The 28,000-nt window shown below is 47.8% G+C and overlaps 11 protein-coding genes across 11 annotated transcripts; 5 read left to right on the plus strand and 6 right to left on the minus strand.

Moving 5' to 3' along the window:
* Positions 1 to 270: 270 nt before the first annotated feature.
* N7517_006310 (SNG1 family protein) lies at positions 271 to 1,744 on the plus strand (the record flags this gene model as incomplete). The annotated part of the gene is made up of 2 exons (XM_056724040.1): positions 271 to 1,516; positions 1,581 to 1,744. The coding sequence occupies 2 exons, from the start codon at positions 271 to 273 to the stop codon at positions 1,742 to 1,744; spliced, it is 1,410 nt and encodes a 469-aa protein (XP_056580290.1).
* Positions 1,745 to 3,300: 1,556 nt separating this feature from the next.
* Positions 3,301 to 5,298, plus strand: N7517_006311 (PAS-associated C-terminal; the record flags this gene model as incomplete). The annotated part of the gene is made up of 5 exons (XM_056724041.1): positions 3,301 to 3,446; positions 3,498 to 4,237; positions 4,285 to 4,435; positions 4,491 to 4,926; positions 4,984 to 5,298. The coding sequence occupies 5 exons, from the start codon at positions 3,301 to 3,303 to the stop codon at positions 5,296 to 5,298; spliced, it is 1,788 nt and encodes a 595-aa protein (XP_056580291.1).
* Positions 5,299 to 6,282: 984 nt separating this feature from the next.
* On the minus strand, positions 6,283 to 7,790 carry N7517_006312 (ankyrin repeat domain-containing protein; the record flags this gene model as incomplete). Its single annotated transcript, XM_056724042.1, has 3 exons — positions 6,283 to 6,906; positions 6,933 to 7,707; positions 7,762 to 7,790. The coding sequence occupies 3 exons, from the start codon at positions 7,788 to 7,790 to the stop codon at positions 6,283 to 6,285; spliced, it is 1,428 nt and encodes a 475-aa protein (XP_056580292.1).
* A 591-nt stretch (positions 7,791 to 8,381) lies between these two features.
* Positions 8,382 to 9,608, minus strand: N7517_006313 (ATP-binding protein; the record flags this gene model as incomplete). The annotated part of the gene is made up of 4 exons (XM_056724043.1): positions 8,382 to 8,800; positions 8,830 to 8,995; positions 9,101 to 9,244; positions 9,306 to 9,608. 4 exons carry the CDS (start codon positions 9,606 to 9,608, stop codon positions 8,382 to 8,384), a joined length of 1,032 nt encoding a protein of 343 aa, XP_056580293.1.
* Positions 9,609 to 9,865: 257 nt separating this feature from the next.
* On the minus strand, positions 9,866 to 11,528 carry N7517_006314 (putative F-box protein (Pof7); the record flags this gene model as incomplete). The annotated part of the gene is made up of 2 exons (XM_056724044.1): positions 9,866 to 11,095; positions 11,148 to 11,528. 2 exons carry the CDS (start codon positions 11,526 to 11,528, stop codon positions 9,866 to 9,868), a joined length of 1,611 nt encoding a protein of 536 aa, XP_056580294.1.
* Positions 11,529 to 11,906: 378 nt separating this feature from the next.
* Positions 11,907 to 15,056, minus strand: N7517_006315 (ankyrin repeat domain-containing protein; the record flags this gene model as incomplete). The annotated part of the gene is made up of 3 exons (XM_056724045.1): positions 11,907 to 12,162; positions 12,233 to 12,679; positions 12,733 to 15,056. The coding sequence occupies 3 exons, from the start codon at positions 15,054 to 15,056 to the stop codon at positions 11,907 to 11,909; spliced, it is 3,027 nt and encodes a 1,008-aa protein (XP_056580295.1).
* Positions 15,057 to 16,293: 1,237 nt separating this feature from the next.
* N7517_006316 (putative mitochondrial carrier protein) lies at positions 16,294 to 17,687 on the plus strand (the record flags this gene model as incomplete). The annotated part of the gene is made up of 2 exons (XM_056724046.1): positions 16,294 to 16,525; positions 16,579 to 17,687. 2 exons carry the CDS (start codon positions 16,294 to 16,296, stop codon positions 17,685 to 17,687), a joined length of 1,341 nt encoding a protein of 446 aa, XP_056580296.1.
* Positions 17,688 to 18,059: 372 nt separating this feature from the next.
* N7517_006317 (uncharacterized protein) lies at positions 18,060 to 22,037 on the plus strand (the record flags this gene model as incomplete). Its single annotated transcript, XM_056724047.1, has 10 exons — positions 18,060 to 18,139; positions 18,187 to 19,596; positions 19,651 to 19,884; positions 19,938 to 20,118; positions 20,172 to 20,180; positions 20,237 to 20,866; positions 20,918 to 21,289; positions 21,341 to 21,468; positions 21,519 to 21,622; positions 21,673 to 22,037. The coding sequence occupies 10 exons, from the start codon at positions 18,060 to 18,062 to the stop codon at positions 22,035 to 22,037; spliced, it is 3,513 nt and encodes a 1,170-aa protein (XP_056580297.1).
* A 781-nt stretch (positions 22,038 to 22,818) lies between these two features.
* N7517_006318 (cytochrome P450) lies at positions 22,819 to 24,490 on the plus strand (the record flags this gene model as incomplete). Its single annotated transcript, XM_056724048.1, has 4 exons — positions 22,819 to 22,875; positions 22,939 to 24,051; positions 24,105 to 24,271; positions 24,337 to 24,490. The coding sequence occupies 4 exons, from the start codon at positions 22,819 to 22,821 to the stop codon at positions 24,488 to 24,490; spliced, it is 1,491 nt and encodes a 496-aa protein (XP_056580298.1).
* Positions 24,491 to 25,062: 572 nt separating this feature from the next.
* On the minus strand, positions 25,063 to 25,412 carry N7517_006319 (uncharacterized protein; the record flags this gene model as incomplete). Its single annotated transcript, XM_056724049.1, has 2 exons — positions 25,063 to 25,326; positions 25,401 to 25,412. 2 exons carry the CDS (start codon positions 25,410 to 25,412, stop codon positions 25,063 to 25,065), a joined length of 276 nt encoding a protein of 91 aa, XP_056580299.1.
* A 1,374-nt stretch (positions 25,413 to 26,786) lies between these two features.
* N7517_006320 (DUF2985 domain-containing protein) lies at positions 26,787 to 27,548 on the minus strand (the record flags this gene model as incomplete). Its single annotated transcript, XM_056724050.1, has 1 exon — positions 26,787 to 27,548. One exon carries the CDS (start codon positions 27,546 to 27,548, stop codon positions 26,787 to 26,789), a length of 762 nt encoding a protein of 253 aa, XP_056580300.1.
* Positions 27,549 to 28,000: the final 452 nt, after the last annotated feature.

Raw genomic sequence — 28,000 nt, forward strand, 5'->3', positions numbered from 1 at the left:
AAGGTAATGCTGTCAACTAGTAAGTTTAACTAACTAGTTTACCTCAGAGCCTTACGATTGTAATGATTCACTACATATATCTACATAGGTACATATCCTAGGTCCGCTCGTACCCGGTCACTCGCTATATTTTTCATTTTCCCTACCCTCTCTTTTCACTTTACTTATCTATCTCTATTTTTTATCTACTCTCCTTAATATCATTTCATAGTCCAATCCTAATACTTGTTTGAGTGAACAATTACAATTTGTGCGTCTCTCGATTCCATCATGTTGCGAGATTCAAAAGGCCCAGGGATTCGGTATTCCGGGGACAGTGAGTTTTGGAAGGGAAAGAAGCGTCGATTAGGTTTGATTATACTCATGATCTTGGTTGTTTTGCAAATGGCATTTCTTGGAAATGTTTCTTGGATCCTTGGCTCCCTTTTTGGTTCAGAAGAAAGAGTCAAGAATGTAAAGCTTGTTCTTGTGGACTATGATCAAGGGTTTATTGGAGAGGCTGTCCAGACCGCATATTCGAAGCTCAAGGGTGACACATTCCCAACCATTCAAGTCGCGGATGAAACCATATACCCATCTCCCGCAGATACAGTGGACGAAGTGTGCCGCAACATCGATATCTATGGGGCAATCTACATCCACAAAAACGCATCGACACGGTTGCAAGAAGCACTTTCTGGAACCAGCAACGAGCCATATAACTCTAGTGATACTCTTACCTATGTCGTGAATGAGGCCCGATATTCCCTGGCGGTGGCACAAGCAGTTGTCACCCAAGGCACGTCAATCCTCGCACAAGCTACCAATGCTGTCCTGGCCCAGGCAATGATATCACAGGGGTTCAATGCCTCTAGCGAGTCAGCCCTGCAGGCATTCTTTAACCCCATAACTCCCACATCGAAGATAATCGGGTCGCTGCCTCAGACTGCACGAGCTCTATACAATACAGCGATTATCGTCTTGGTCATCCTACCAAACGTGTTCTTTATCATGGCAATGAATCAAATCCAGACCAGCTGGAAGATGCTCTCGCGGGCAACGATTCGCGCAAACGTTGGGTTTCGGGTTCTCACCTCCCTCGTTTACGCGTTGGTTACAGCCTCCTGCGCGTCTGGTTATATCCTTGCGTTCAAGGAAAATTGGGACGCTACTGCTTCTCAAGGAGTGTTGACATGGCTTGCATTCGGCCTCTATTGCCATATCAACTTCCTTGTGATCGATATAAGCACTGCATTTGTTCCAATGCCGGGGGTTCCATTCATTGTTCTCTGGTGGATCATCGCAAACGTAACGTCCACAGTTTATCCATTTGAGCTCAACCCTGGGTTCTACAAGATCGGCTACGCATTGCCTGCCCATCATCACTATGCAAATCTTGTCACGATTTGGTCAAATGGATGTGCTCCTCAATTGCACCGGACGCTCCCAGTTTTATTCTCATGGTGGATCGTGGGGATGGGCGTTGGGATCTATGGCATGGTCAAACGATGTGAAGACGCCGCAAGAGCGGAACATGGTAGGATCCTATCCCAGTCTATCTGAATAACATATGTATTTACTGACCATCCATCGACGAATAGATGATCTCGCAAAATCCGGACAAATTGAGCTTTCCGAGTTTAACGACACGCAAAACCTGTTCCCGCAGCAAGCAACTTCCACTGCATACGGCCTGCCTGTGCCGGTTCAGGATACCCTACACCTCCGACAAACCCAGAGTTCCCAACTGGGATCTGCGACCTAAAAGCCGAGAGAGGAGACATATCATTTAGATTCGGGATAAATTTCTGTCCGTGCTGCTACCGGTGCATGGTTCTTAGTCTTACGTTAATGCTTGCATGCCCCTGGAGGCGAGCGATAGCTGTGTGAATATGGCAGAGGAAGAACAACATGTGCGGTTGGATTTTGAGAGAAAGATAGCACGTTAATGTATGTAAATTAGAATCATAATATCAATTTGTTCGATCATCAACACAGTTGTTTTGAAAGTATGCGACCGTACAGATAATGCAGCAGAGCCCCTGATATCGGAGCTAGTTTGTGAATATCCCAATCAGAGGCATCATTGGCCTAGAAGTTTGTGGAATCTCCGTATGAAATCATTGCATCCAAACTAGACCTCCACAAAGCCCATAAATAGGCCCGGACCCCGAGCCCGAAGCCCAACCGTCAGTGGGCTATGGGGCTAACCTTCGAAGCCTAACCCAACCCACAGCCCATTCGTGGGGGCCCATAAGGCCCTTATCATAGCCCATTAAGGGGGGGGCCTTGGCGCTTATAAACCGGCGTCTTTTATCGCTGTATTCTAACTTTTATTACTGGAATTTGTATAAGAGTACTACTTTTCAAGTGAACCTCTATAATTTATAAATTATCCAAGCAACGCGTTTTCTCGCATTTTTAAACGTGATATACCAACCTAACTAATAAGTAATTTCGAATTGATTAGAATAATAAAATATTACCTCGAGTTAAGGGCTAGAAACGGGGATCCAAACATAGAGTAATTAAAAAAGTTACGTTTTTCGGAATATTTATATTGTTTGGGGCTAATGGGCCCTCACCCCGGGCCCACGGCCCATCGGTGGGCCTAAGGACCGGGCCCAAAACCGCTGGTAAGCCGATTAGTGGATTGGGGCGGGTTGGGCTTTGGGCTTTTCTAATCCAAACCACTGATGACCTCTGTAAGCTACTCGAACCACCGGAGATGGCAGGAATGCTTTCCATGTTCTCAGGATAATGACCAGACTAATTATCATTTTCTCTTGCTCCAAGTTATAACGGATCATCTTTCTTGAACTCGAGATAAACGGGGGAAAATGAAGTTCATATATGGAATACTCCGTGATCTGCACAGAGGTAAGGGAAAAAGGGGAAACCATGAAGATCCCTGTCAAACATCGAATAAGCAACAGCGAACCATAGCCTATTTGCGAACAATCCAATGGATGTATCGGAATTTCAGACAATTTCAATGAGATTTCTCAACACAAGGTTCAATAGCCGATCCCCCGAAGCTCATCCGCTGCACGATGCCATCATCACTCAACCGTCGACTCCGATCTCCCGTACTTCCGAAGCTCATCGATCGATCTGCCTTTGCCCTTATGACCTCCCATATTGTCTTTGTATTTTGTCGGAACCTTTTTTCTCTGCTGCACGGGTTGTACTGACAGAACCCTGGGATCAAATGATGTATCAATCTGGAGGGGGCGTGAGGAGGAAAAGATTTCCAGCTATTAAAGAAAAGATGCGTTCCCAGGTTGGGATGCAGGTTTTCGCATTTTATTTGCTCAGGAAATGTCGCACGCAGATCTCCATGGCCTCCAGGGGCTCCAAGGGCTGCATGATGGGTTGAGAAGCCCCGATGCAGAGTCAGTGTACTCATTAACTGAAATTCAAGACGAATATCATGAATGGGTTACCGAGTCTCGTCGATCATCGCGGTAAGCTGAACTCAAGCCGACGGGCTCGATTGAATGGGCTGACAAAAGAAGACATGATCCATTACTGGACAACTTCCCCCAACCACCGAGAATGGAAAGCTTAGATCCAATTGACGAAGAGATGGAGATGTACCCCACACCAAAGCCTTCGATCAAGAATCTGCGTCGCCATGCCACGGCCAATGAGCTCCCTCTTTTACAGCAAATCAATCCGAATGAGGGAGCCCCAGAATTCAACCCCGTCAGTGAGGAGAGTGGCTCATTCGATCTCATTGCGCCCTATGATGGCGGTGATTTACCACTATACAAGCTAGAACGAACTGCAGACATAATGTTCTCTTCCGAACATATGCTCACAATCCTCAATAACCCCCGGTATCTAGCTCGATTCCGTGATTTTCTTCTGGAAGAACGGCCGCGCTCGATCTCCACCCTCACATACTACCTTAACGCCTCCAAAGCGCTCAAGGCTATTCAGTATGCTAATGCGCTCATCCGTCTGTCAGTTGATGTGCCTCCCCCAGCAGTCAAAACGGACGAGGAAGCTGCCGGCGTGACCGTGAACCGGGTTCTGGAACAACGTGTTGTAGACGGGTTGTTAGCTCTAACTGCCGAGGAACTTCCTGCATTCATCACGTCAAGATGTATCGCCATCACAAGCAAGATCGTCGTTGAGCGAATCCGAGGAACTTTACCGATGAAGTTCCGCGGGACTTCGAATGCACTAGCAGAAGTATTTTGCTTGACGGACCCATCACGACCTGACAATCCAATTATTTTCGCATCAGAGGGTATGTTTTCCGCTATCCCGCTGTTCTAATCGGACTAACAAAATCAGAATTCCACAGAACAACACAATACGGTATGGATTACGTGCTTGGTCGAAACTGTCGCTTCCTTCAAGGCCCGAAGACAAATCCAAACAGTGTTCGTCGACTTCGTGAAGCTATCCATGCAGGCCGGCATCACTCGGAAATGTTTCTTAACTAGTATGTTATACACCCAACCTCCCCAATCTAGTCACCAAACCATTAACATAACCAGTCGTCGCGACGGCTCTCCTTTCATGAACCTGCTTCAGTGCGCGCCCCTATGCGACAGCCATGGGCGCGTCAAATACTTCATCGGCGCACAGATTGACGTCTCGGGACTCGCGATGGAGGGAGCCTCGATGGAATCATTCATGGAACTACAAAACAAACACCGCGAGCCGGATGAAGAGAGCATCGTGGAACAACTAGAGCCGGAAGAGAAGGATGAGTTCCGGGAACTGACTGAACTGTTCAGTCCGCGGGAACTCTCCGCTGTTCAAAAGCATGGTGGACACCTATTCCAGCCTCTGAAAAGCAACCCGTCTCCTCATCATCCGCGATCATGGCTGCAGCATGATACATCGCTAGAACGCGAGACTGAAGCCATCCGTCTGCAAGAAATGAAATCGCCCTTTTTCCGGATGTCATTTGCGGGCGTGTATGAGAATGTAAGAGATGAGAGAAGTTTATCTCTCAACTTGATTGAAGATACTAACATGATATAGTATCTCCTCGTTCGACCTTATCCTTCCCTTCGGATTCTGTTCACGTCACCGGCCCTTCAAATCCCAGGTATGCTGCAAACATCGTTCCTATCGCGCATCGGTAGTTCCTCGGCAGTGAAAGATGATCTGCTACAAGCTATGATTGTTGGTCGCAGTGTGACGGCACGTATCAAGTGGATAACCCGCACCAATCCCGAGGGTCGCAACCGCTGGGTCCATTGCACGCCTTTACTTGCGAGTAATGGTCAAGTAGGTGTGTGGATGGTTGTAGTCGTGGATGATAAGGAGGAGCAGGTATTTAATTGGCGCAATTAGTTTAATAGTCTAGACCTTTCTCATGTATATAATTCCTTTTTTTTGTGAATACATCCAAAATATACTCTTCAGCCTTTCCACTAGGTATCCTGATCTGCACTGTCAGAATGTAATTTTATCTCCCCTGTACGCCTCAGCCGCACCTGAAGAACGAGTACTATCTCACCTCTAACCAGAATGCATAATAGATCCGTATCTCTAATTAGCACTTTCTCGGAAGGGTAAGGGTAGAATCCAATACACTTGGCGCATATATTGTCACACGTGAGACACTGAACGAATAGAATGATTCTGTGAGCCGCTATTGCGGGTTGTCTTGCATACTGGTGCAGTCAATTGGACATGTCCAACTCATCTGTTCCTTGTTTTCAAATACTCTAATGGTTACCTTGGCATTTGAACCCAATCCCGGGGATCCTCGATCTCATCTCCTGGTCATTATACATCACTATCACACAAATTACCAACATTTAAATCTCCAATCCAGCAATGTCGGTAGCAGAATCCCGCAACAGTCTACCACGCAGTCGCACTCCTAGCAGGACTAAAGATACCAGGAGAAATAGAACTGCCCAATGGGGCAGTAGTACGTGTCAACATCGGCGAACCGGTTTATCGAGTGATCTTCCGCTCGGAGAATGCCCTCCGCAGACCAATGACAGAAATGGCCGTTGGTCAGGCCTATTTATCTGGTGAAATTGAGGTAGAAGGCGATTTCGGCGCCCTGTTCAACGCTCGCCAGAATCTACAGCAGAAAGTGAGATCCCCCGACGCCTTTCTCAATATCTGCATTTCTCGCCAACAACGTTGAGACCCAATCATTTCTGCCCCGAGCGCAGGCCTCATGTAAAGCACTTCCCTCTTCACTTGCCACTGGGGCATCATTACCGGATGATTCGCGCTCTTGTCCAGCTGTATTGACATATGCCCCTCGCTGCAAAAGAATATTGATAAATTCAATCTCGCCGTGTCCACAAGCTGCGATCAGAGGAGGCGATACCCTAAGAGATCCTTGAACAAAAGTTTCATGCACGACTGAACGTAACGTCGCGGCAACTGGAAGCTCTTTCCAATAAATAGGGCCACCACAGCATGATGGCCTGCTTCGGCGGCAGCAAGAAAAGCATCTTTATACCTGCCTTTGGCGGCAACCCGTGCACCAGCATCGATTAGAGCCTCTGCCACCTCAACATGTCCACGAGATGCAGCAGCTTGAAGGGAATTCCCATAGTAACCGCCTTCCGCGCTGACGTCTGCTTTATTTTGGATCAAAAACAGCGTGATTGACCTGTGGCCATTCATCGCTGCAGCCTGGAGGGCGTCGCCAAATTTCCCAGTGGCGTTAATGCTTGCCCCCCGAGCAATCAACAAGCGAACAGCCATTTCATGGCCCATGAGACTGGCAGCTCGAAGAGGACTCCCAAGTGGTCCCTCGATTTCAATGCTGACTCCTTCATCCAAGAAAAATGAAACGATGTCGACATGACCCATACAAGCTGCGTTCGCAACTGAATGTTCAGGCAACGGGAGCTTCAATACCTCTTGATGAATGAGAGTTGACCCTTCAAGATAGCCATGTCCAGTACCTTTTATTGGGATAGATTTGCTCTACTTAACGATGGATGTGTTCTGACCAACCATTGCACCAGTTTGAACATCCCCGCTTGAGATGCTTGTTCAGCTGTCTTGGTGTAGGTCTCATGGTCCGAGATCGTGATGAAGTTTTGCAAAAGGAACAAAGCTACGTTCTCCTGGCCTAATACCAAGGACTTCTGAAAAGCTAATTCAACATCATCCGAGGAGATAGAATTTGATTGGTGACTGAGGAGCAAATTTGCTGCACTGACATGACCATTGGCACAAGCGGCGTTGACTGAATCTCCATGTTTGCCTCCTTCAAGGCATACATCAGCGCCATGAGAAATGAGTATACGGATAATCGCATCGTGCCCAAATGTCGCCGCTAGGTATAGCGGCGTGTGGCCGATTGTCGATTTCTCGCTCACATCGAAGTCTTCTTCAGTCACAGCAGAATGAACAATCTTAATAATTCCGTAAATACAAGCAGTAAAAAGAGGTTTCATATTCATGCTTGTCACAGAGTTGAGCTCAGTTTTCAGGGGGTGCCCTGGAGAAAGTCGCTCTGCGACAGTCTGGATGGTATCAAGCCAAGCAATAAAACACAGGTTTGTTTCTCCGTCGTCATAGAAAACGAATTCTTGTAGTTTGGAGAGAACAGAGGTATTATCCTTACTAATGGCTGCTGTTTGATAATGCCGAGTCCAGTACATAGCAGCGTAAAGGTCAAAATTGTTCTTGGGGTGGAAGGTATCCCCAAGGTTGAACGATGTGTCTTGGATGCAAGCATTCAAACACCCAGTAGCAGTTATAGTGTTAATACACGGCACACTAAACTCAGGTTTGGTTTTCAAAAATTCTATGCATGAAAAGTGAACAAATCACAGGGTTTTCAACTTGGAATCCACAAACATCAAGTTGAAGCAGAAATCGAGAAGTTCAGCCAAAGTGAAATTCCGTTGCTCTCGGGGCTAGACATGGATACCGCAGAAAGCAAGGCTTCGGGTGTCAATGGTTCATGCATGCACAGCAACCAAGAGAATGCTCGCGTGGCGATATCATAGGCAGTTGGGTCGGCTTCATGAAGGCGACATAACATGTCAGAGTACAGCTCGGAGAGAGTTTCATATGTGGCTTTTGAGGAATCCTGCATTGTCGCCACAACACCAGCCCTTGTCTTCAGTCGGAAGAAGCGATTTAGTTGAAGGATGACCCAAATAAACATTCCACCTGAGCGGTCCAAGAGGAATGCAGTCAACTCTTCTTGTAAGTCTTGTGGAACGTCGCCGCCAAGTAGGCACTGGGTGGAAATCCCCCAAGACACTTTATTCTTCACAAATAACTCCATATTCTGCCGCGTGTCATCTTCTTCCACACGTAGCATCAAAGCATCTGATAGACGGCCCATAATAGTGCTATCTATCCTCTCTACTCGACAGGAATATCTCGACGACACTGGCAGAATCGTCCCGTATTCGCATCAATGCATCGAGCAACTCATGGCGTCAGGTTTCTTCGATTTCATCGACACCCTCAACGACAAGGACTACAGGGTTCGACCCAAGAATTCCAAGAATCAGGTCGACACATTGCGAAACCTTCAGCTTCGGAACATCAAACCCATCGAGTTTGGCTTCCGCCGCTTTGCGTTGATATTCAAGCAGCACATGTTCATGGACTTCCAGATTTTGCCTGTCAATAACAGCAAACTGTCTAGTGAGACAGCCCATGATTTCATCAGGATCAGCCCAGCCTCTTCCGACCTTACTATCCCCGCAATAAAAGTAGGCAAGCGGTGCTGCAAGGGGATTTTGTGATTTGTGCTCCAAAAAGGAATCCATTACCGAAGATGCAAGACTGGTCTTGCCAGAGCCTGGGATTCCATGAAGGAGAAGAATGGATGATGTGCTCGTTTCGACCCAATCTGTATAACAAGGGTGTTTGAATAGCCACTCTGTCGATCCTGCGAGTCTCGTCTCCGAATGCCTCGCATGATGCTGTGAATACGGGACAGACGACGTATAACATCTTGGATTTGTAGTTGAACTTCAGCATCTGAAATTCGAGCAAGCTTTTCCACTTCTGTATCCAGTTGTGTGATTTTCTCTAGCTCTTCATTCTGTGATGTTTGAAAAACACTCTTCACGAGACGTTTTGTCGCGAAGGGGCTAAAATATTCGACGGCATTTCCTAAAAAGTGTAGAATTTGCGTGTATAAGCTCACCAATCGACCTTTCAGCTGCGATTGTATTCCCGATGTTCGTTTCGTGTAAAGAGGCTCAAAGGCGGCATAGCGAGCTATCATCCGAGATGTCACTTCCAGTCCGTGAATTGTAGACTCGAAACAGATACTATCGGCCATACAAACCTTGTTTCGTTAGCGCTATATAATAGGGATTTCAAGGGCTTCATGTCTATGTCTCATGTACCTGCAGCAAGAACTGCACTCCTGCCCACGCCAGAGAGGCCGGGGCCGGGTCGAACTGGACAGCCGTGTCACCAATAGCCTTGAACTTGTAAACCCATGCAATGATTTTGTCGAATAAATCTCGAAGAACAATTGTTTTGCCGCGCAAGTTGATCTTCCAGCGCTTCTGAAGACCGAGCGTTTTCTTTGACTCGGCCTCCTGTAGTAACACAGTCAATACATCGGCCTTTTCCTCTCTGGCTCTGAGCAGACACGTCTTGAGCTTTGAGCTTAGCCCATTTAATGCCTCCTCCCATTCATCCATAGTCAGAAGTGAGAGATGTTGCAATAGGCAAGCCTTCTCAAAATCAACAGCTTACCTGAGTACTTTGTAGGGGGCTGAGACCGCTTAGAGCGGGGGATGGAAATTTTCTTGGCAAACACGAGCTCGAGCTCCGGTGGGAAATGAACAGATCTTGTGATATCACTTCGGGGGCCATTCTATTTAATATATTCAGATTCGTAAATTGTCTCATTTTCGATGTATGTAACAAATCATTCATGTAAAAGTCATCAATCATTTCAGTCCAGGCCCCAGCCGCGTACGCGCCGGAACACAAATGCTCGGTCGTTGCGAAGACCAAACTCGCCCCAGTCATCCGTCAGTCTGTTGTAACTCCAGAAGCCCTTCCAGGCTAGTTTGGTATTCTTCGATGGGTTGGGAGGAGCCGGCCCAAGTTGAGCGGATTTCGGTATAGTAGAGGAACGTAACGACAGATGCATCGTGTAAACGTACTTGGGATCAACGCCTTCTGTTTCAATGATGAGATCCCGCTCGTCGGAAAGGAGCGATTTCTCATCAGATATTGAGTCAGGTTTCCAGGCTTCGATGGGGGCTTCGGAAGTTTCGGAAGTGTCAACGGGCGAGGCCAGATGCCATCGGCCCCGAAGGCCATGTCTCAATGTGTTCATGGCGACAGGTGGTACGGCATCAGCGACTCCAGAGAGGGTATGGCCCGCATCGGAAGCACGCCGTTGATGCTTTCGGTGCGCTGGGGCGTGCGCCGCCATCACATTCTCTTTGCTAATGTGAGGGACCACATCGACTGGCTCCGTGGAAGTGAGCAGCGAGATTACCGAGCCATCTGGGTAGAACCGAAGATAGCGGTAGTAAGTCACGATATGGATGGGGCTATTCCAGGACAAATTCGAGTAAGCAGATGCAACACCAGGCCGAGTGTAGTTGACAGTGCTAATGTAAATTCCCGTGAAACGAATGCGAGGAAGGGTCTGGAACACTTCGCTCCATGAAGACAGCGGCGGGGGAATTTCTAGAGGCACGCCTTTGGGAAATGGAGTGTATCGCGGCGCAAGCGTGTATATCGGTTCCCCACGCAGGTCGCATGCAAAGTCATATTGCATTCCCTGAAAGCCGAATTCCCGACCTTGACAAATTCGTCTCCAAATATGCTGCTCATGGGCGAAATGGAAGGCCATGCGCTTGCAGACCAGTGCCATCCGACCAAAAGCCGATGGATCATCCATCGCCACATGTCGCAGAATCTCCACTAACACTTCCGACGGCACATTGGCAATTGGGCAAGGGGGCGGTGGTGTGTTTTCGACGATAGGCTCCAGCTGTGAGATTGGCAGGTGTGCAAATGAAGCAATGAGCTCATGTGTCGGGAGGGTCAGTACCTCTGCGGACTTTTGGATCGCATCGATAGGGGTAGTGGACGCGGGTAAATCAGGCTTCTTCCATGCATGGGCGTAGTGCTTATTCCGGTAGGACTTATCGACGGCCGAATCTAGCTGGACGGGAATGAGTATTTGCGTCGTAGTTGGCATTCATATGGAAACTTACCCTATATGCCTTTCGGTAATGCGAGAGACTGTCTCCCAAGTTGCCTTCGGCTTCCTTCTCGACCGCCCGTTCATAGTGCTCCAGTGCAGATGTTGGTTCTGCTACCTCTCGACGTGAGAATTCATCTTCCGCTGGTTTCACGCTCAGCTCTCCGACTTGTACGGCCAGCTCATCTGGGTCGAAGGAAGCCAGCGGGGGACCCTCCTCCTCGATCTCTTTGCTGTGGGAGGCCTCATGGCGTGTAGGTGGAAGACGAGCCGGGGGCGGGGCAGTTGGAGTCGGAGAAGCAGGCGCAGGAGGGGTAGCCTTGGGTTTTGATCGACGAGTGACCTCCTCGCGCCACTGTTGGCGGAACGACTCAAGCTCGTCGTTGTCGTCCATGGCGAGGTGGTGGTGGTCGGTATGCGACGTTCACCCAAATGTTTCTCACCAAGGCCGCCGATCACGGAAGGCTTGGCATCCCCGGCTTTTTGAGGCGATGACCTCACATCGTGCTCCTATCTCAGTTTTGATTACAATTTATTCTAAGAATCAGGCATGGGTCTTAAATCATACATGAAGGCAGTTTGCATATCGTTTAATCCCCAGTCCCTTGCTCCCTGCACACGAACGTTCTACCTCGTGCACACCCAAGCCTCTAGAACGAGCCTGGGACTCCAAGACTAGACATGCATGCTGCATCAAGCTCACACGGTAGAGGGTGGTATTTAGCAGTCCAAAAAATGCGGACATGCACTGTCTTAACAGTGGAGGTCCCGATCACACCTTGACTTGTCCACCCTCTTCATCAGCGGTCATGTCCTCCGCAAGAAGAGCCTCCAAGAGACCAGGGAAGCTATGGAACCTGAGTTTCTCCTCCACCGACATCTGACAAACCACGCCCCGTACCATGGCGCCCGCATTAACCAGCAACTGCACAATTTTCAGCCTCTTCTCGCTGAGTATTTCTCCTTCACGACGGTGTTGTTCATGCGTGTCGAGCGCGAGGTGAAGTGCCGTCGGACCATGGCCAGGGCTGCAAAAAAGGGCGCCGCCCCTTATCTGTCTCCGTGCTTGCATGGACATCGACCTCACGTTCGAGTAACATTTGGACAATATCTACATGACCACCCATGGCGGCGAGATGAAGAGGCGTGGCCGTCCAGGGCTCAGCGAAGTATAGATCCGCAGGCCCGTCATCTCCATCATTCCACTCCTCAGTGGCACAATGTGCATTTGCACCATGAGCGATAAGCTCCTGGACGATTTCTGTGCGGCCGCGATAGCATGCAATATGCAGTGGTCGCCAACCATAGGTATCCCCAGCCTCGATGTCAGGTTTTTGACTCAGCAGGAATGATAAAAGCTCCATACTTCCAGATTCCGCTGCTTGATAGATCATTGGAGGGGCATTGTGGCCTCGGTATCGATCGAAGATGTAATCAGGTGCAATTCGTAGCAAGGTCGAGATGACGTCCACGCCCTGATTAGAGTATAAAAGAGCAAGGTCAACCTTGTTTTTCAATTGCCCGAACTCCTCACACCCTGGAGAACTTTGAGATCGTTAGCGACAAATTATCTTTGGCTAACTAGTGAACAAACTTACTTGCGTGGTTCCGCAACATTTCGCGCTATAAAAAGCGCTTCAAATGCATGTGCATTGCGGGCAATAGCAGCACACTCAATGGCAAGGAATCCCTTATTGTCAAGGATGTCGGACCTAGCCGCGTGCGAAAGCAATGATGTAACCAGCTTATCCTTGCGCTTCTCTACAGCAAGATGCAGAAGCGTACAGCCTTTATAGTTGGTCCTGTCCAGGAGGTCCGCTTTCTTCAGGCTGTGGCACACGCGGACAATAGCATCGTTTTCCTCGGACATGTCCCCCAGGAACATTGACCAGTGGTTCTCGCGTGGATGAGACAAAGCTTGATCCAAGAGACATTCCAGGTCCTGCAACTCTCCGAACAATGCAGCAGTCAGAATCGGGTCAAATGCGTGTGAAGACACGCCGGACACATCTGCACCAAATAACAGAAGTTCTTCGAGTATTTCTCGTGAACCGGCAATGCTCGCAACGAGATTTAAAGGAGTTGTGATTCTTAGACCATCTTTGACTGGATACTTTGTGTTCTCATCCGAATCCTCTTCCTCGCTCTCTGAAAACACATATTCGCTTTTTGGAATTTCCTCTATCTCGCAGAAGTTTACATCCGCTCCTGCATGTATTATGGTGGTCAATATGGATTTAAGCCTTGCGTATAGGTCGCTAGCTACTTTTTTCTTTCTTCTCTGCTCTGTGTATCCTCGGATCAATGTAATGAGTGAGAATGGTGGCGGTTGCACCCCATTTTGTAGTAGAACATCCACAAAGTTCACTTCGAGGTCCTTGATGGCGTTATCCAATACGGCCTGCAAGTCAATGTTGGCTGGCAAGGTAGCACCAAAACGCATGAGGACATCAATGACTTTCCATCGATTACCAAGTAGAGCGATGGCAAGTGGAGTGCGTGAATCATCATCTTCTGATATCCAAGAGACTCGGTAATTCTTTTGAATAGCCTTCGTGACAGTCAACGAACGAAGAGCAGCCCCTTGGTCTTCGCCTGGCGGTTGGGGTCTGGACACAGGCCGGTTGAGAAGGATTGTAGAGAGCTCCGCGGTGCCTTTCCGGCAAAGTAGGAAGGCTACCTTTTCGAGGTCTTGTAAATTGACATTATCGTCACATCGGGCTAGGTAATGTAGTGGCGTTCGTCCTTCGTTGTCCAGAGCTTCCACGGAAGCTCCCGACTGGACTAGAAGCTTGATGAGCGACACATCAGGTTGCAAGACCGCATAGTGAAGTACTGTCATTCCAACTGAATCGGTCAACGTCGGATCTGCACCTTTGGACAATAAAAATTGCACAATCTTGAAGCTCTTCTCTTCCGGTAGCTGCATCTCATCTTCTAGACCTCGCTGGCGAACCGGGTGGTTGCGACCAAGTAGAAACCCACACGCTTGCATCAGTGTGGATGCACCTTTCCTGGTCAGCCAGAAGCCGAACCCTTCAGTGGTAAGACGACAATCCAGAGCTTGTGCTGATTCCCCGTATTCCTCAGTCTGTTGCTGGTTCACATCTGCCCCACCGTCGACCAAGGCGGTGATTGTATCCAAGAACCCATTCATAACAGCTTCATGTAGAGCTGTACGCCCGGCCGGCGTTATGTAGTTTACATTTGCGCCATGACTTATGAGACATTGCACGTAACTTGGATCACTGCGGAAGGCGGCTACATGGAGTGCACGGCCAAGACTGACGTCGGCGCCCGCTTTGATGAGCATCTGCATCACTGACAATTGGCCATCACGGATAGCACACGGGAATAACACAGACTTCCAATCCGACTCATTCGCTCTGTGGCTATTGAAATCATTTCTGCCATATCCGCCGGGTCTGGGTATTCCAGAGTCAAGTCCGTTGTAGCGCTGCTCTTTTCCTATCACCCTCCACAGATTGGCTGAGAATCGTGACCGACCGGTATCGAATTTGCCATGTTCCCACATTATGTTGAACTTGGCAACACGCAGCTCTTCATCCGGTATCTCTAGGTAGTGCACGAGTTCACAGAAGATCTCCACTTCACTGGGACTTTGCCCCTCTGCGGCCAGGATAACAGGAGGGGGCGCATTGGTATATGAATTGACCTGCTCTTTAGAAAGTCTATACAACTCGAGGTCGGGCTGTCCAGACTTTGAATGATGCTCCAGGAGCTTTCGAACGATATGAAGATGCCTGGCAACAACAGCCCAATGAAGTGCAGTCCATCCAGACTTGTCCCAAGATCGATAATCCTCGCCATTGTCGAGCAGCATGCTGACCTGGGCGAGATCTCCATGAAATGCCGCTCGGGACAAGACACTCTCAGGCTCAGGGTTTGTGGTGCGCTCCATAGTGGTATCGATGGATGTTGCGATAAGTCAACTGTTGACGTTACGAGGCTCAAGGCTCCCACCCCGGCCAAGTCCCTCCCGAGGTGGGCCAGCCGGGTAATTTCCACGCTAAATCCATCGACTTCTCTTTCCGAAGAGTATCATGCGTATGCATTCACCTACCCATCTGACCATCGTAGGTGTTTTAGGCTTTTACTATCAAGATCGCCTTCTTGATCACCGGAGTGGGACACGTCGTCGTTCCAGTTCAAAGACCCACAACTTTCTGTTGACTTGGCGCCGGGTAAAGGAATATATAATTTGGAACGTAGTTTGGGATCTAGCTTGGCAGCCCTTGACTATATAGAGCTACATGTGAAATAGGACAGTGACTTGGAATAATGTTGGTTTTGTGTAAGCTACCTACATGCACATGGGGTCAATAAGACCTGTGATATATATATACAACTAATTCTTTTGTAGATCTATATATATATATATTGAACACCTTCGAGGTTATGGATTGCTCTCTATCTCAATCTTATATATATTTGATATATTATGTTCGCAAAGGCAAGGGAAACAGGCCGTCTCGGCTGAAACACTCAGTAAGGGATCTGGTGCTCCATGGGTGGAGTGGGATTCATTGGCTGCATTGGGGAGGCGAGGTTAAAGTAGAAGTTTCAGATATCTTGCTATTGCTCAAATTATGTATTATTGTTCAAACAATCCTGTTAGACAAATGACGGTGTCGCCACCTCAATGTACAATGTCTTGGTTATAGTCGGCTATGCACGGGCTCGGTTTATATACTTCAATTTTTATATTCAACGCATATTGACACCTATTAATCCATTTTTCATGGATTAACTCTCTTAAAAAATCCATATAAACCCCACTACACAAGGTCCACTATCACATCCACCGATCTTCCCTTTGGTCGAGCCGGAATAGCCTGTTTTGCCTCATGTCCGACCTCGGAGATCAGATCAGATTGATAAGCCATGTGAAAAAGGCCTAAAAAGAAGCCAAATCAAGTCGCAGAGACAACAGCATTGAAAACAAATGATATTAAAAGTTGTTAAAAATCGACATCTTCAACTCCCTCCAGTCCCTCCAAACCTCTCCAAATCCCAACCCAAAAGGCTTATCTCCGCCCACCGCCACCCGCGAAACCCCGAAAAACTTCCTTTTCCCGGTGACGCATCCTTTTTTTCTCGCAACTCAGACCCAGTGAACTTTTGGTTGAATTGACTGAATGCCGAACGTGGAATTTGCTTCAGGCCACGGTACCTGCAACCAGTTCGGCACAGACTCAAACGCCTCTTTAGGGACGTCATGGACCGCACAGTTTGAAGATTCTACAATGGCCACGACATCAGGGACAGCCTCTCCTTCAGCCCCCAAGACCCCTGTTGAATCAGATAATATCACTCCCGGGCAGCGGATGATCTCTGCGACCGCTGGCAATGTCTTGACCGGGCTTCTAGGTGAGTCGGAAGAGCTCCCGATCCTTGGAAATCCAACACTAACAGCTCTTCAGTGACACCCTTGGATGTCGTACGAGTGCGTTTACAGTCACAATCACAAGTCCACAACACTTCACCCTTTACCTCTCACACTACCCAAACCTTGAAAAACCTACCTCCGAACCTCGGTATCACCTCCTGCTGTCGCGAAGTATTCTGGGTCGGAAACGATGCCCAGATGTGCATGCTAGGGCCTCAGGCGACCGCGGTCGGAACCCATCCACATACAGCGATCGATTGCGCGGTCGAAGAGACGCAGCGGCGAACATTCACATCAACGTTAGACGGACTAAGGAAGATCGCGCGCAATGAAGGAACTTTGACACTGTGGCGGGGGTTGAGCCCGACCTTGATGATGGGAATCCCGGCCAACGTCATTTACTTTGCTGGTTATGACTGGCTGCGCACAGATGAGCGAAGTCCTATCAAGCAACGGGTATCTGAGGGGTATGCGCCCTTGATAGCCGGTTCCTTGGCTCGCGTCGCAGCCGCAGCAGCAACCAGTCCACTGGAGATGTTTCGGACGCGTCTTCAGGCAACTCCGGGGACGGGTGCGGGCCACTTTAAAACCACTGTGGAGGATTTGTACCATATGACACAAGCAAAGGGATATAGCTCGCTCTGGCGAGGGTTCACTCTTACCATGTGGCGTGATGTTCCTTTCTCCGGACTCTACTGGTGGGGATACGAGGAGGTGAAAAAGGCTCTGATCGCGGCGCGCCAGAAGGCCCCTCATCTTTCGGGTTTGGACCACGAGCCTCAAGAGTCCAGTCTTCAATCTTTCCTCGATAGCTTCATCTCCGGAGGTATTTCAGGCTCTTTAGCAGCATTTGTTACTACCCCGTTCGATGTCGGTAAGACGCGACAGCAAGTTTTCCGACATTTGGATGACGTTCCTTCTACTGGCGCCCGCATATTACCCGGCAGCTTGGCGCCCGAGCAACTATCCTTACCAAAATTCCTCATGCACATCTTCCGTGAAGAAGGTACCGCTGGCCTATTCCGTGGTTGGACGGCACGATGTCTCAAAGTTGCCCCGGCCTGCGCCATCATGATCTCAACCTATGAGCTTGGAAAGCGCATGGCCCGAGAGGTCAACGAAAGACGACACTCTGATGCATAATCCCTGTACAATTATAATGGTGTATAATGCACATTGTCTCTCCACTTTTTTTATGGCGTTTCTGATGCATGAGTTATAGAGTGGTGCATTAGCATTTGGAAGGTGTTTCTATGTATATAAATTAATGGAAAATCTCTCTCTCTCTCTCTCTCTCTCTGGAAATATTAAAAAAAGAGACACATCGCTTTGACTCACAACACAGCCCTGGGCAGATTTAGTGGGCGAACTAGTCGGGGCGTGATCATCCGGACCCCATGAGGCTGAAGTGTTCCCCCCCTAATTTATGAGATTTAAGAATGACTTGTCTCTTTAATCCGTTCTGCATGTCTATAATTCTGTAATCCTGCAACATATGTTCAACAAAAAGGCAATATGACTTCACGGCCACCCATAACAGACCAGACGCGCTCATGGTTTGAGCCCATTGCTGTTGAAAAAGATACTAATGTCGAGTAAGTATCTATTCCTTATTATTATATTCATATATTAACTCATTCAGTATTGTCGCCGTCCCGCCTATCGGTGCCCATCATAGAAAGACATGGATAGCGCATGGCGCGAAATCCTCTTGGCTTGAACTTGAACTGCTAAAGCAGATCCCTCGAGCACGAGTCCTGCTGTATAACTATGGAGATCTGCGTGATGATAAAATCGACACCTTGGGTGAGCGACTCTTGAATCAACTACGTACCGAGCGGAAAAATGAGGTCTGCTATACTCTTCCCTTTCCACACCCTAAAATAAATTTCTCACCATTTCATCAGCCAACTCGACGTCCCATCTTCCTCATCTGTCACAGCACTGGGGGTCTCGTTGTTAAAGCAGCTCTAGCGCTGGCATCACGGGAGCCGAGCCAGTCCATCTTAACCAGCTGTCATGGTATCGCCTTCTTTGCCACTCCCCACCAAGGTTCGACCTATCTCTCCGCCGATGAGTATGCTGCTAGTATTCGCCATCTCTTGCATCTGCAGCATGACACACCGGCAGCGCTCAGGAAGCAGTTGCGTCCCCGCCAAGAGCGCCTGTGGCATCTATCAAACCAGTTCAAGACTCTTTCAGCCGATATGAAGGTCTGGTCTTTTCTCGAAACTGTGGACTCAACTATGCGTGTGATTGACGCTGAGACCAATAAAATGTTGGAGTTTCATGTTCCCATTACTTCGATTCGGTCGGGTTTGTTGGATATTGAGAATGAAAAAGAACTGCCCATGGCAACCGACCATACGGGGACGGCAACTTTCCATGGTCAGGAGTCAACACGAGATCGATTTCTAAATGAGTTGGGTGATGCCGTTGAGACTGCTGTGGAAATATCAAAGCGCGAGGATACGCCGCTGGGCGTAGAGCAGCAAGTCATGGTTCAAATCAACGGCTTCTTTGAGGATACGGCACTGGGCGTCAGTGATGAAAGTCCCCTCAAGCTATGGTCGACCAAGGTGTCGTTAGAAGATTACCTCTCCCGGGGTCCGTCGGCTTGCCTTCGGGAGAGACTAGGTCGAGTTCAGCCCAGTGGCTTGGACGACTCGTCAATCAGCAGTTATGATAGTCCTCGCTCATCTTACATTGCTTCTGGCTCTGATCCACATGACCATCATCACAACCATCATCACAACCATCATCACAACCATCATCACGGCCATCATGACGTGACACCAAGGCCCCTGCGACCGCCTCTACCATACAGACGAAGCTTTGATGATCCATCCGGTCCATCTCCACAGATCCACATCACCAAAGCAGATATGGAGGACTACTCGAATGACATACCGAGTGAAACTCCACCTCCGCCACAGGAGCCGAAACGAAAGAGCTCCCTTAGTAAGGCACTGGGATTCTTTCCATTGACGCGATCTCATCGTCGGAGCACTTCTGACAGCAGTTCCCAGGGGAGCATTGAACGGCCACCTTCGTAAGAATATTACACCCCAATGCTTAGGTCAAACCCCTATCTAATACATAATAGGAGCGCTTCTACATCGCAACCTGTGCAATCGCCTTTCCTGGCGATACCGAAATCCACTCGCGATCGTATCAGCCAGAATGCCGACGTCGCGGATATACCTCGAGCAGTTCCACGTTTCGATCGACCTGAAGCCGATACAGAGAAATTGATGTGGATTCATGTACCATATACGCATACCGGCTGGGTATCCCAGGTTATCCGCCGAGCATGTCAAGATAGTCAAGAGCCTAATTTGTAGGGCATATTAACTCCATGAGATCTTGAAAGTTGCTGACTATCTTTTGCAGTGTTCGAAAATTCATCAATGACGAAAATTGGTATCACCGGCTCAATAGAGCTCGTCATCTCGAGCCTCACGCACGTTTCGTCAAGCCCGCGTGTATTCACTCAAGACAAATGGATGTTTCACAAACTCCTTCTGCACAAAGCCCTTCTGATTCTACCGAGGACCCTCAACTCGCTCTATACGTATGCTTCAACTCCTCCATATGACTATCAGTGCTAACATATATTCATTTCAGTCTCCCTACGTCAGTACTTCTCGTTAGCCAAGTATTCCTTCCACCACTCTGCTAACTCACTCCAGCTTCACTGGGATACATACCGTAACCTAATTCAACGGCGCAAAGTAGTCGAAGACCGCCTCAACCAAGGCCGATCCAGACCCGTCCCTGGCCGAATCTCAAAAGCAAGCCTGGAAGCCCAGCTCATCTGGACCTACCTCGGCTGTGAGCCTCCGGTACACTTCCGCCGCACACTCGATCAATACGGGTATCCCAATCTGCGCTCGACCATCGCTCGCGACGATGACCAGATGCTCTGGAAACGAACTCGCAGACCGGCGCGCATTGATGATCAGCTAAAAGAGTATCTACATTCTGCACAGGATGATCCCGATAACGAGGAGACCGGCGAGTTTATGGATGGGAATGTCCTGATGGTTGATCAGCTCTGGCTCTGGATTGTTGATCAGAAGACTGTTGTTACTTTCTTTCCAAATCAGGAAGCTAATACCTCCGAGGGAAAACTTTTTGAACAGTCTAACTTGCATAGCAGCATTTACAATGAGTTGAATGGGGATCTCTCGCGTCGCTTTGAGACGGCTGGTGACTTGGCTGCTCTCATTATGCTGCATTCTGTCACCGTCCTCCTCGACAAGACTCTGCATCATGATCTGCAGGTATTGCGGATATTTGAGGAGTCAATTAGCATATTGGTATGAGTTATTCCTTTCAGTTTCTCAATTTGCTTGTGTTAACAAAGTCAGACCGAATCTGTCACCAAATCTTTCAAGCGCTTTAGAAACAGAGGCTTCACCAACCGCCCAGTGGATCATGATCGCACTTCAGATGGCAAGATAATGACAGCTGCCCAGCAGGAATATAAAGAATTCCAGGTTGCTCGTCGAAACCGAGAAGATCTCTCCGTTCTACTCGAACTGCGCGATATCGAGGATGAGCTATCCACCATCTTAAAGCTGCTCGATCAACAAGACACCGTTATCAAAAGTATGGTCAAATATTTTGACAGCAGGGGTGGATACGGGAAAGAATTCCTCAATACAGCACAAGAGCGGATTGACGGATATCGTGCACAAATCAACGAGATGAAAGAAAGCAGCCATCTAGCGCAGAAAGCCGTTAGTTTCCACGCCCCCTGCATGATATTTCTATCTACTAACCAAGCCTAGGTGGAAACCCTTCTAGATCTGAAGCAGAAACAGGCGAATGTCGACGAAGCAAAAATGACTCGATGGCAGGCTGAAGTCGCTCAAACACAATCTCGAGCAGTAATGGTCTTTACCATATTCAGCGTTGTGTAAGTTTCCATACTCTCCACACCAACCTCAACATCACTGACAATCCAAGTTTCCTCCCTCTATCCTTCTTCACCTCCCTCTTCGGAATCAACGCCCGAGAATGGAGCGGCGAACAGACAAACCCAACCCTAGGCGAAATGTTCGAGATAGCCGGTCCGTGTCATCCAATTACCATATCAATACTTACAACTAATATCCTCTAGGCCCGGCATCCTTCGGAATAATCTTCCTCTCCCTCTTCATAGCCTTCAGCGACTCGCTACGCGATATCGTATCAAAAGCGCACAAGATCAGCATGGGCCTACTGAAAGAATTCATCTTGCACCCTATTCAATCATTCGTGGTGGATTCCACTACGGGTAAAATACCTGTTCATGTCGTACCTGAGGACTCTAGGCTTAGGAAACGATTTGACGAGTACCTCGGTTATGGGAGGAGGAATATGCAGCGTGATGATGATATTTGGCAGCGGTGGCAGGGGGATCGGATTTCTAAGGGGAAGGGGGTTAAGAAGGAGAAGTATAGAGTGAATGCTGGATTGGATCAGAGAATTCGTGGAGAGGTCTAGTTTGTATTTTCTTGCTTTTGGTATAGGTTTTTGCTTTTGGTGGTTGTTTGATACCCCCTGCATCTTGCATTTTATGTCTTCCTTTTTGTCTTTTTTTGGGAGTACGTATATATGACAGCAACATACATATTGATTTGGCCATAACTACAAGAGTCTGTATGTTGTCCATTAACTTCACAGGCCACAAAAGTGCAAATGTAAGCCCTAGAAAGGTAGAGTCTACATATATTGCTGGATGATTCCATCTCCCATTGCTTGCTAGTAGACTAAGCAATTGTTTGCTAGTTCCTAGGGGATGAATACGCTGCTTTTCATAAATTAAATAATCGAGATTCCTTCGGCTATGCGGTTCTCGGAGTGGGTTCTTACTGCAGAACCTAGAGTCCTCTCTCCACCTTGATCGACCTGCTCCGAATCCCACTCTACATGATCATTAGCAAAGATCTGCAGTGGTTTAAGAAAAATTGGCAGAGGTCTCGAAAGCGGGGGCAATTCTATCAATGAGATTGAAGCCAAGAGCAGGCAGCACTGTCTAGAATGTGATGTTTGGCTTTGTGCGACAACTAGTTATGCAGTTTATGCACAGGGTGAGCGCATAGAAGCTGAATTTGGCTGAAGATCCCTAAGAGAATACGGGCACGGGGGTCTTCGTTTAGATACTTGACTATATATACTTGTATGCTCCCCATAATCTTATATTATAATCCATTACATCTTTGATTTCACATGAATATCCTTTTGTCCTTGCAAATTTGGAAAATTGAACAAAAATATTGAAGACATGATGCTTCAATCCATGCAGAACACCTTGCAGTATTTTTCGGTGGTTGCCGGCACAGTAAGCTCTCTCAATTTCAGGTTATCTGGTGCACTGCTGAGCTTTTTTCCACCTTCGCTACAGGTTATCATCTTGATTGTGATGAACTGCGTCTATCAACTATTCATCAATCCTCTCCGCAAATACCCAGGTCCAAAGCTCTCAGCAGTCACCCGAGTCCCCCATCTCTACCACACTTTAAGAGGTGATCTTATCGAATGGGTGCAAGGCATACACGTTAGGTACGGCGATGCGGTCCGTATTGCCCCGGACGAGCTCAGCTACGCCACCAGCGAAGCATGGAGAGGGATTTATGGCCATGCATGTGCAGGTATTAAAACCACCGAGAAGGATCCCCGGTTTTACGGTTCGTCGTTCAACGGGGCACCTGATATCATTCGGGCTGGGGGCCCAGATCATGCTCGCTTTCGGCGAAACTTCTCGCACGCATTCTCAGACAAAGCCCTGAGAGAGCAAGAGCCTCTGATTAGCCGCTATGCGGATATGCTTACCTCAAGGCTTCGAACGGTGGTCCAAGAAAACCCAAATACCGAAGTTGAAATGGTGCGCATGTACAACCTTGCCACATTCGACATTATGGGTGACTTAACCTTTGGAGACACCCTCAATTTGCTCACTGGAACCGGCAATAGTGACTGGGTTTCGTTTATCTTCGACAATGTCAAAACAAATGCAATTCTCAGATTGGCGGGCTACTATCCCTGGACTTCTGTCTTTCTTCGGGCACTCATTCCACAATCGCTGGTTGAGGCTAGCATTGCACACCATGACAAGTGCAAGGAGCGTGTTGATAAACGGGTTAACCAGGAACTAACTCGGCCGGATATTTGGGGTCTGGTCATGGCCCAAACGGGAAAACTGCGTCTCACCCGCGAGGAGATGTACGCAAACTCGCAGATCTTCATGGCTGCTGGCACTGAAACTACAGCCACGGCCTTGAGTGGCCTGACATACCAACTCTTACTGAGCCCCGACAAGCTTGGTAAGCTCACAAGTGAGGTTCGCCACACTTTCAAACGTGATTCGGATATCAATATTACCACGCTGGCTGGAATGAAATACTTGAATGCATGTATTGACGAGGGTCTGCGAATTTATCCCCCGGTTCCTGCGGGTATGCCTAGAGTAACTCCGAGTGATGGGCTCTTGGTTTGCGGAGAACACGTCCCAGGAAATGTGAGTTCTATTATCTACTTGCTCAAGCGATGGAACACTAATGGAATGGATAGACTGCTATCTCAGTGAGCCAGTGGGTAACGTATCGCAATCCCAAGAATTTCACTCGACCAAATGAATTTCTCCCTGAGCGCTGGACCGATGATATTAGATTCGCCAGTGATGACAAGTTCGCTTTCCAACCGTTCTCATATGGTCCTCGAAACTGCATTGGAAAGAAGTAAGTGGAGCCTGTTGTTACCTAGGTTGCCGATGAACGAGGTCACTAACTTACCATAAATTCAGCCTTGCATACCACGAAATGCGACTCATCCTCGCCAAGGTCATATACAATTTTGACCTATCTTTGGTTCCGGAGTCGGTTGGTTGGGAGAACCAGAGGACATTCATGTTGTGGGAAAAGAACAGGCTCTTGGTCCATCTCAAGCCAAGGAACTAAAAAGGACTGGCTCTATGTTACAGTACAACAGTTTGGTTAGTATAAGTACACTAGTAAATAGGTTCCTGGATAGGGAAGATCATTTCCTACTGAGCATCTTTTATTAGGGGGAGAATCAAGGTTGAAAAGGATGCTGAGCCGGTTTATGACGACAATACCGTTCATATCATTGGTCGAAGAATGAAGTACTTGACCGGTCCCACAGCCCATATTCAATATTCAATCAATTTAAATAGATGTATGAGATTGTGGCTGAGTTGAGCAGATTTGATAATCGGTTTTCGTGATGTTCTGTTGAGGTTGTCGCCTAGAAGAACCAACTCGTCATCCCTCGAGGCATTATTGGCTTCGCCAGCCAAAATGTAGAATTCAACACAGTGGTCTGAAGAATAAGACTTTGACAAGGTGGATGAAGTGAAAGATACTAAGTCCTCACTTATCTTCAACCTTTTGTGGAAAGGATAAGCCAATTGTTCGGGATATTTCAATAGTCGGCCAGGATACGACCTGATTTATATGTAAGTAAGAGAATACATATTTCAAAGAGTTAGATCACAGATAAGCCAGTCCTCTCACTTAATTTCATCTTCTAGTCCACTAATAAGTACACTCTGCCTTTTATTCATGACCTCCAAACTTTCAATGCTCTCCTCCAACTTTTCCACCAACTTTAACATCTTCCCAGTAAACTGTAGACAAGCCCTGGTAATTTGGATCTTATTTTTCTGCGCCAGGTAAATTGCACGCAAGAGCTCTTCTCCGCGAGTTTTGTCTCGCTCGCGGTCTATTTTCAGCTTCTCGGATGTGATGATCTTTTGATCATCTTGGAGAGGCTTCTATAAAGATATTAGATAGGTGAATCGAAGGTAAGCTTAACCGGTTGGTAAGAAAGATAAGATACCTCACAAACTAAATCATGCATATTCATATTTCCAAAGGATGATCTGCAAGTAAAGGAATGGTCTGGATGCGTTTTCGGCTGCTTTTGTCGGTGAAGATACCAAATATATCCTAAATATTATATAGGAGACATTCTAGGCCCTTTAGTTCTTCCCTAGTGGCGCAGCTAGATCTACCAAGGTTAGACGAATTCTTTTTATGCAGGCAGAGAAATAATGTCCAGGTTTTATGATTGTGCTATGAAAACAGAAATCACGGATTACGCCCCATTGCCATGCCACGACAAAGTAGTAGGCTGTGTAGAAGACGACGAACCAACAAGGTAAAAGTAACCGCCTTGGTACCAACGAGACAAAGAACAAGTGCAGGCCTAGAACAAACATGCTTGGTTGTTATTTCTTGGTCATAACCCTTCCCCCCCCCATATTGTAATGGGCCTTCTTGCCGCTGGTACTGCGAGGCGCAGAACCACCAGAGGGGACATAGTTAGGGGAGGACTTAGCATGAATTGTGCGGATTACGACCAGCTGTCAATCTGTAAATGAAGATAGAACTGCACCTTGCTCAAATAGACAAGTTGGAAATATCGTTCATACGTATAGCACCAAGTATCCTGTGAGGCCGATTGACCAAAATCATACGACTTTGTTGGATATATCGTTGACAGCAATAAATCCTGTTTCTCCGACTCTAAGCGGAGTCTAGCACTGCCGGCTTAAACCTTGTTCCCTGAGAAGTCCTTGGCTTAGTTGTGTAGTTGGACCCTCATTTGTCAATCTCAGTAGAAAAGAGGAGTACAACCAATATACATGTACTAAATCCTTAGCGAGGGTCCATTTGTGGATTCCACCCGCTGTGGGGAGAACCATATAACCTGTTGGAATAGGCTGACATCTTCCAATCTTACCGAATATTGCCTTTGTTTGGATGCTCGGCACATCTGTGCCGGATCTCCTGTTTTGGTTGGGGTTCAATATGGCCCAACTGTAGATCTTGCACAAAAGGGATCTCGCTGGATACTCTAACATGTTCTCTGAATGGCTTGATAACCCCTGCACTTATTTTGAATAAGGGTTATCAATGTAAGACCTAAAAAGAGTGCAGGAACAGTTCAGAGAGCTATACCCCTGGTCACGTGTAGAGAAAAAGCTTTCGCCTTCCGCCTCTAGTAAACTCGCCAAGGAAACTGCGCCACTGCCAAGCATCAGTTTCTGTTCTTCTGTTAGGGCTATTCTCCCAGACCAATAGAGATGAGATTAAAAACGCCTAGCAAAATTATGTCTACGGAGTAGCCGTACATGTTTGTGAAAACCAGGGTCGGAATTAAGTTTGAGAATGACAGAAAGTGACCATTGTATGGGAATATCATAAACTACCTCCTCTTCGAGTGTTAGATTCATACCAGGACTGTGAGGCCTATATTCTCTTCAGACTTTCGAACTCGCCTAGCTTCCAAGAACATCGTGAGCTTAGCCATAACAATGGAGCTGAATGTAAGGGACATGAAGGTCTTTGTCGACCATGAAGGGCGATCAAAGCGAGTATATCCCCACATAAACCCAGCTAAGGCGGCTTGGACGGCCGTGTTTATCGCCTTGCACCAAACCACGAAATCCAGTTTCCACAATTTCGTCGATAAAGGCATGGCTCCCGAATCTACCAGGCTAAGTGAGATGCCTGAGAGTGAATCTCGACCTCGCTGATCTTCTGCACTCCCACTTGCAACTTCAATCTTCGTCAGGTTGGATTTTGCATCAACCTTGCCATCCAGCTTGAACCAATCCTTGTTGTACTCAGCAAGTCTATGCAAACAGTCTTTGTTGCGAGACAGTCGATATCGCAGCAAGAAGTACAGATCACGGTATCGCAATGGCGCAAGCCCGAATGCAGGCATACACAGTAATGCCACAAGGATCTGGCTGTCTATCTCCATCCATTGAAGGCGGGACGAATTCGGATCATCGCAGGTCGGATGACACATTGCTGGTGATACGTTGCAGAATAGGAGGAAGTCCATAGCTCCCCATGCAACCACGTTGAGGATATATACGGTGACAAGACAGCCGAACGGCGTTACTTGAGGCAACGTAGGCAGTCCATGCAACCAAGTTCGCTTTTGCTCCAAGCTCAGATACCCCTTCGAAGGAAAGATATTCATCTTGAAATAGGTAATAGGGGTCGGTGATATAGGCGCTCTGGTAGACTCCCCTCCTTGTTGTGGTTTCGATATTCGGCCGTTGGACGTCAGACTTCCTCGAGCCCTAGTGAGGATACTTGAGTGGTGATCTGGGAAGATCACAGGTCAGTCCTTGAGCTTTCTAGCATATTTTTGAAACATGCGCTAATGTGTGAGCAAATTTTGCATACCGGCGGAAAATCTTGGGCGTTGGTAATCGTTCGCTAAGGCAAATTGAAACTTCTGTGCGCTGAGAGACCAGCACCAGAAACGCACTTTGAGTCGGATCTGGCATGAATTTCCGCTCTATGCTTGATTTGAGGGTCCTATGCATCAATTGCAGTCCCTTCGCTCTCGCGTACACGGGTCGTGGCAGTGTAGTAGGAATACTTGGGACACATACATTGGGCCAAGTGGACCTTGAATTTTGTGAA

The sequence above is a fragment of the Penicillium concentricum genome (genome assembly GCF_028827145.1).
Source record: "Penicillium concentricum strain IBT 3081 chromosome Unknown utg000002l_segment0_segment0, whole genome shotgun sequence".
In the NCBI taxonomy this organism is placed as follows: Eukaryota; Fungi; Ascomycota; class Eurotiomycetes; order Eurotiales; family Aspergillaceae; genus Penicillium; species Penicillium concentricum.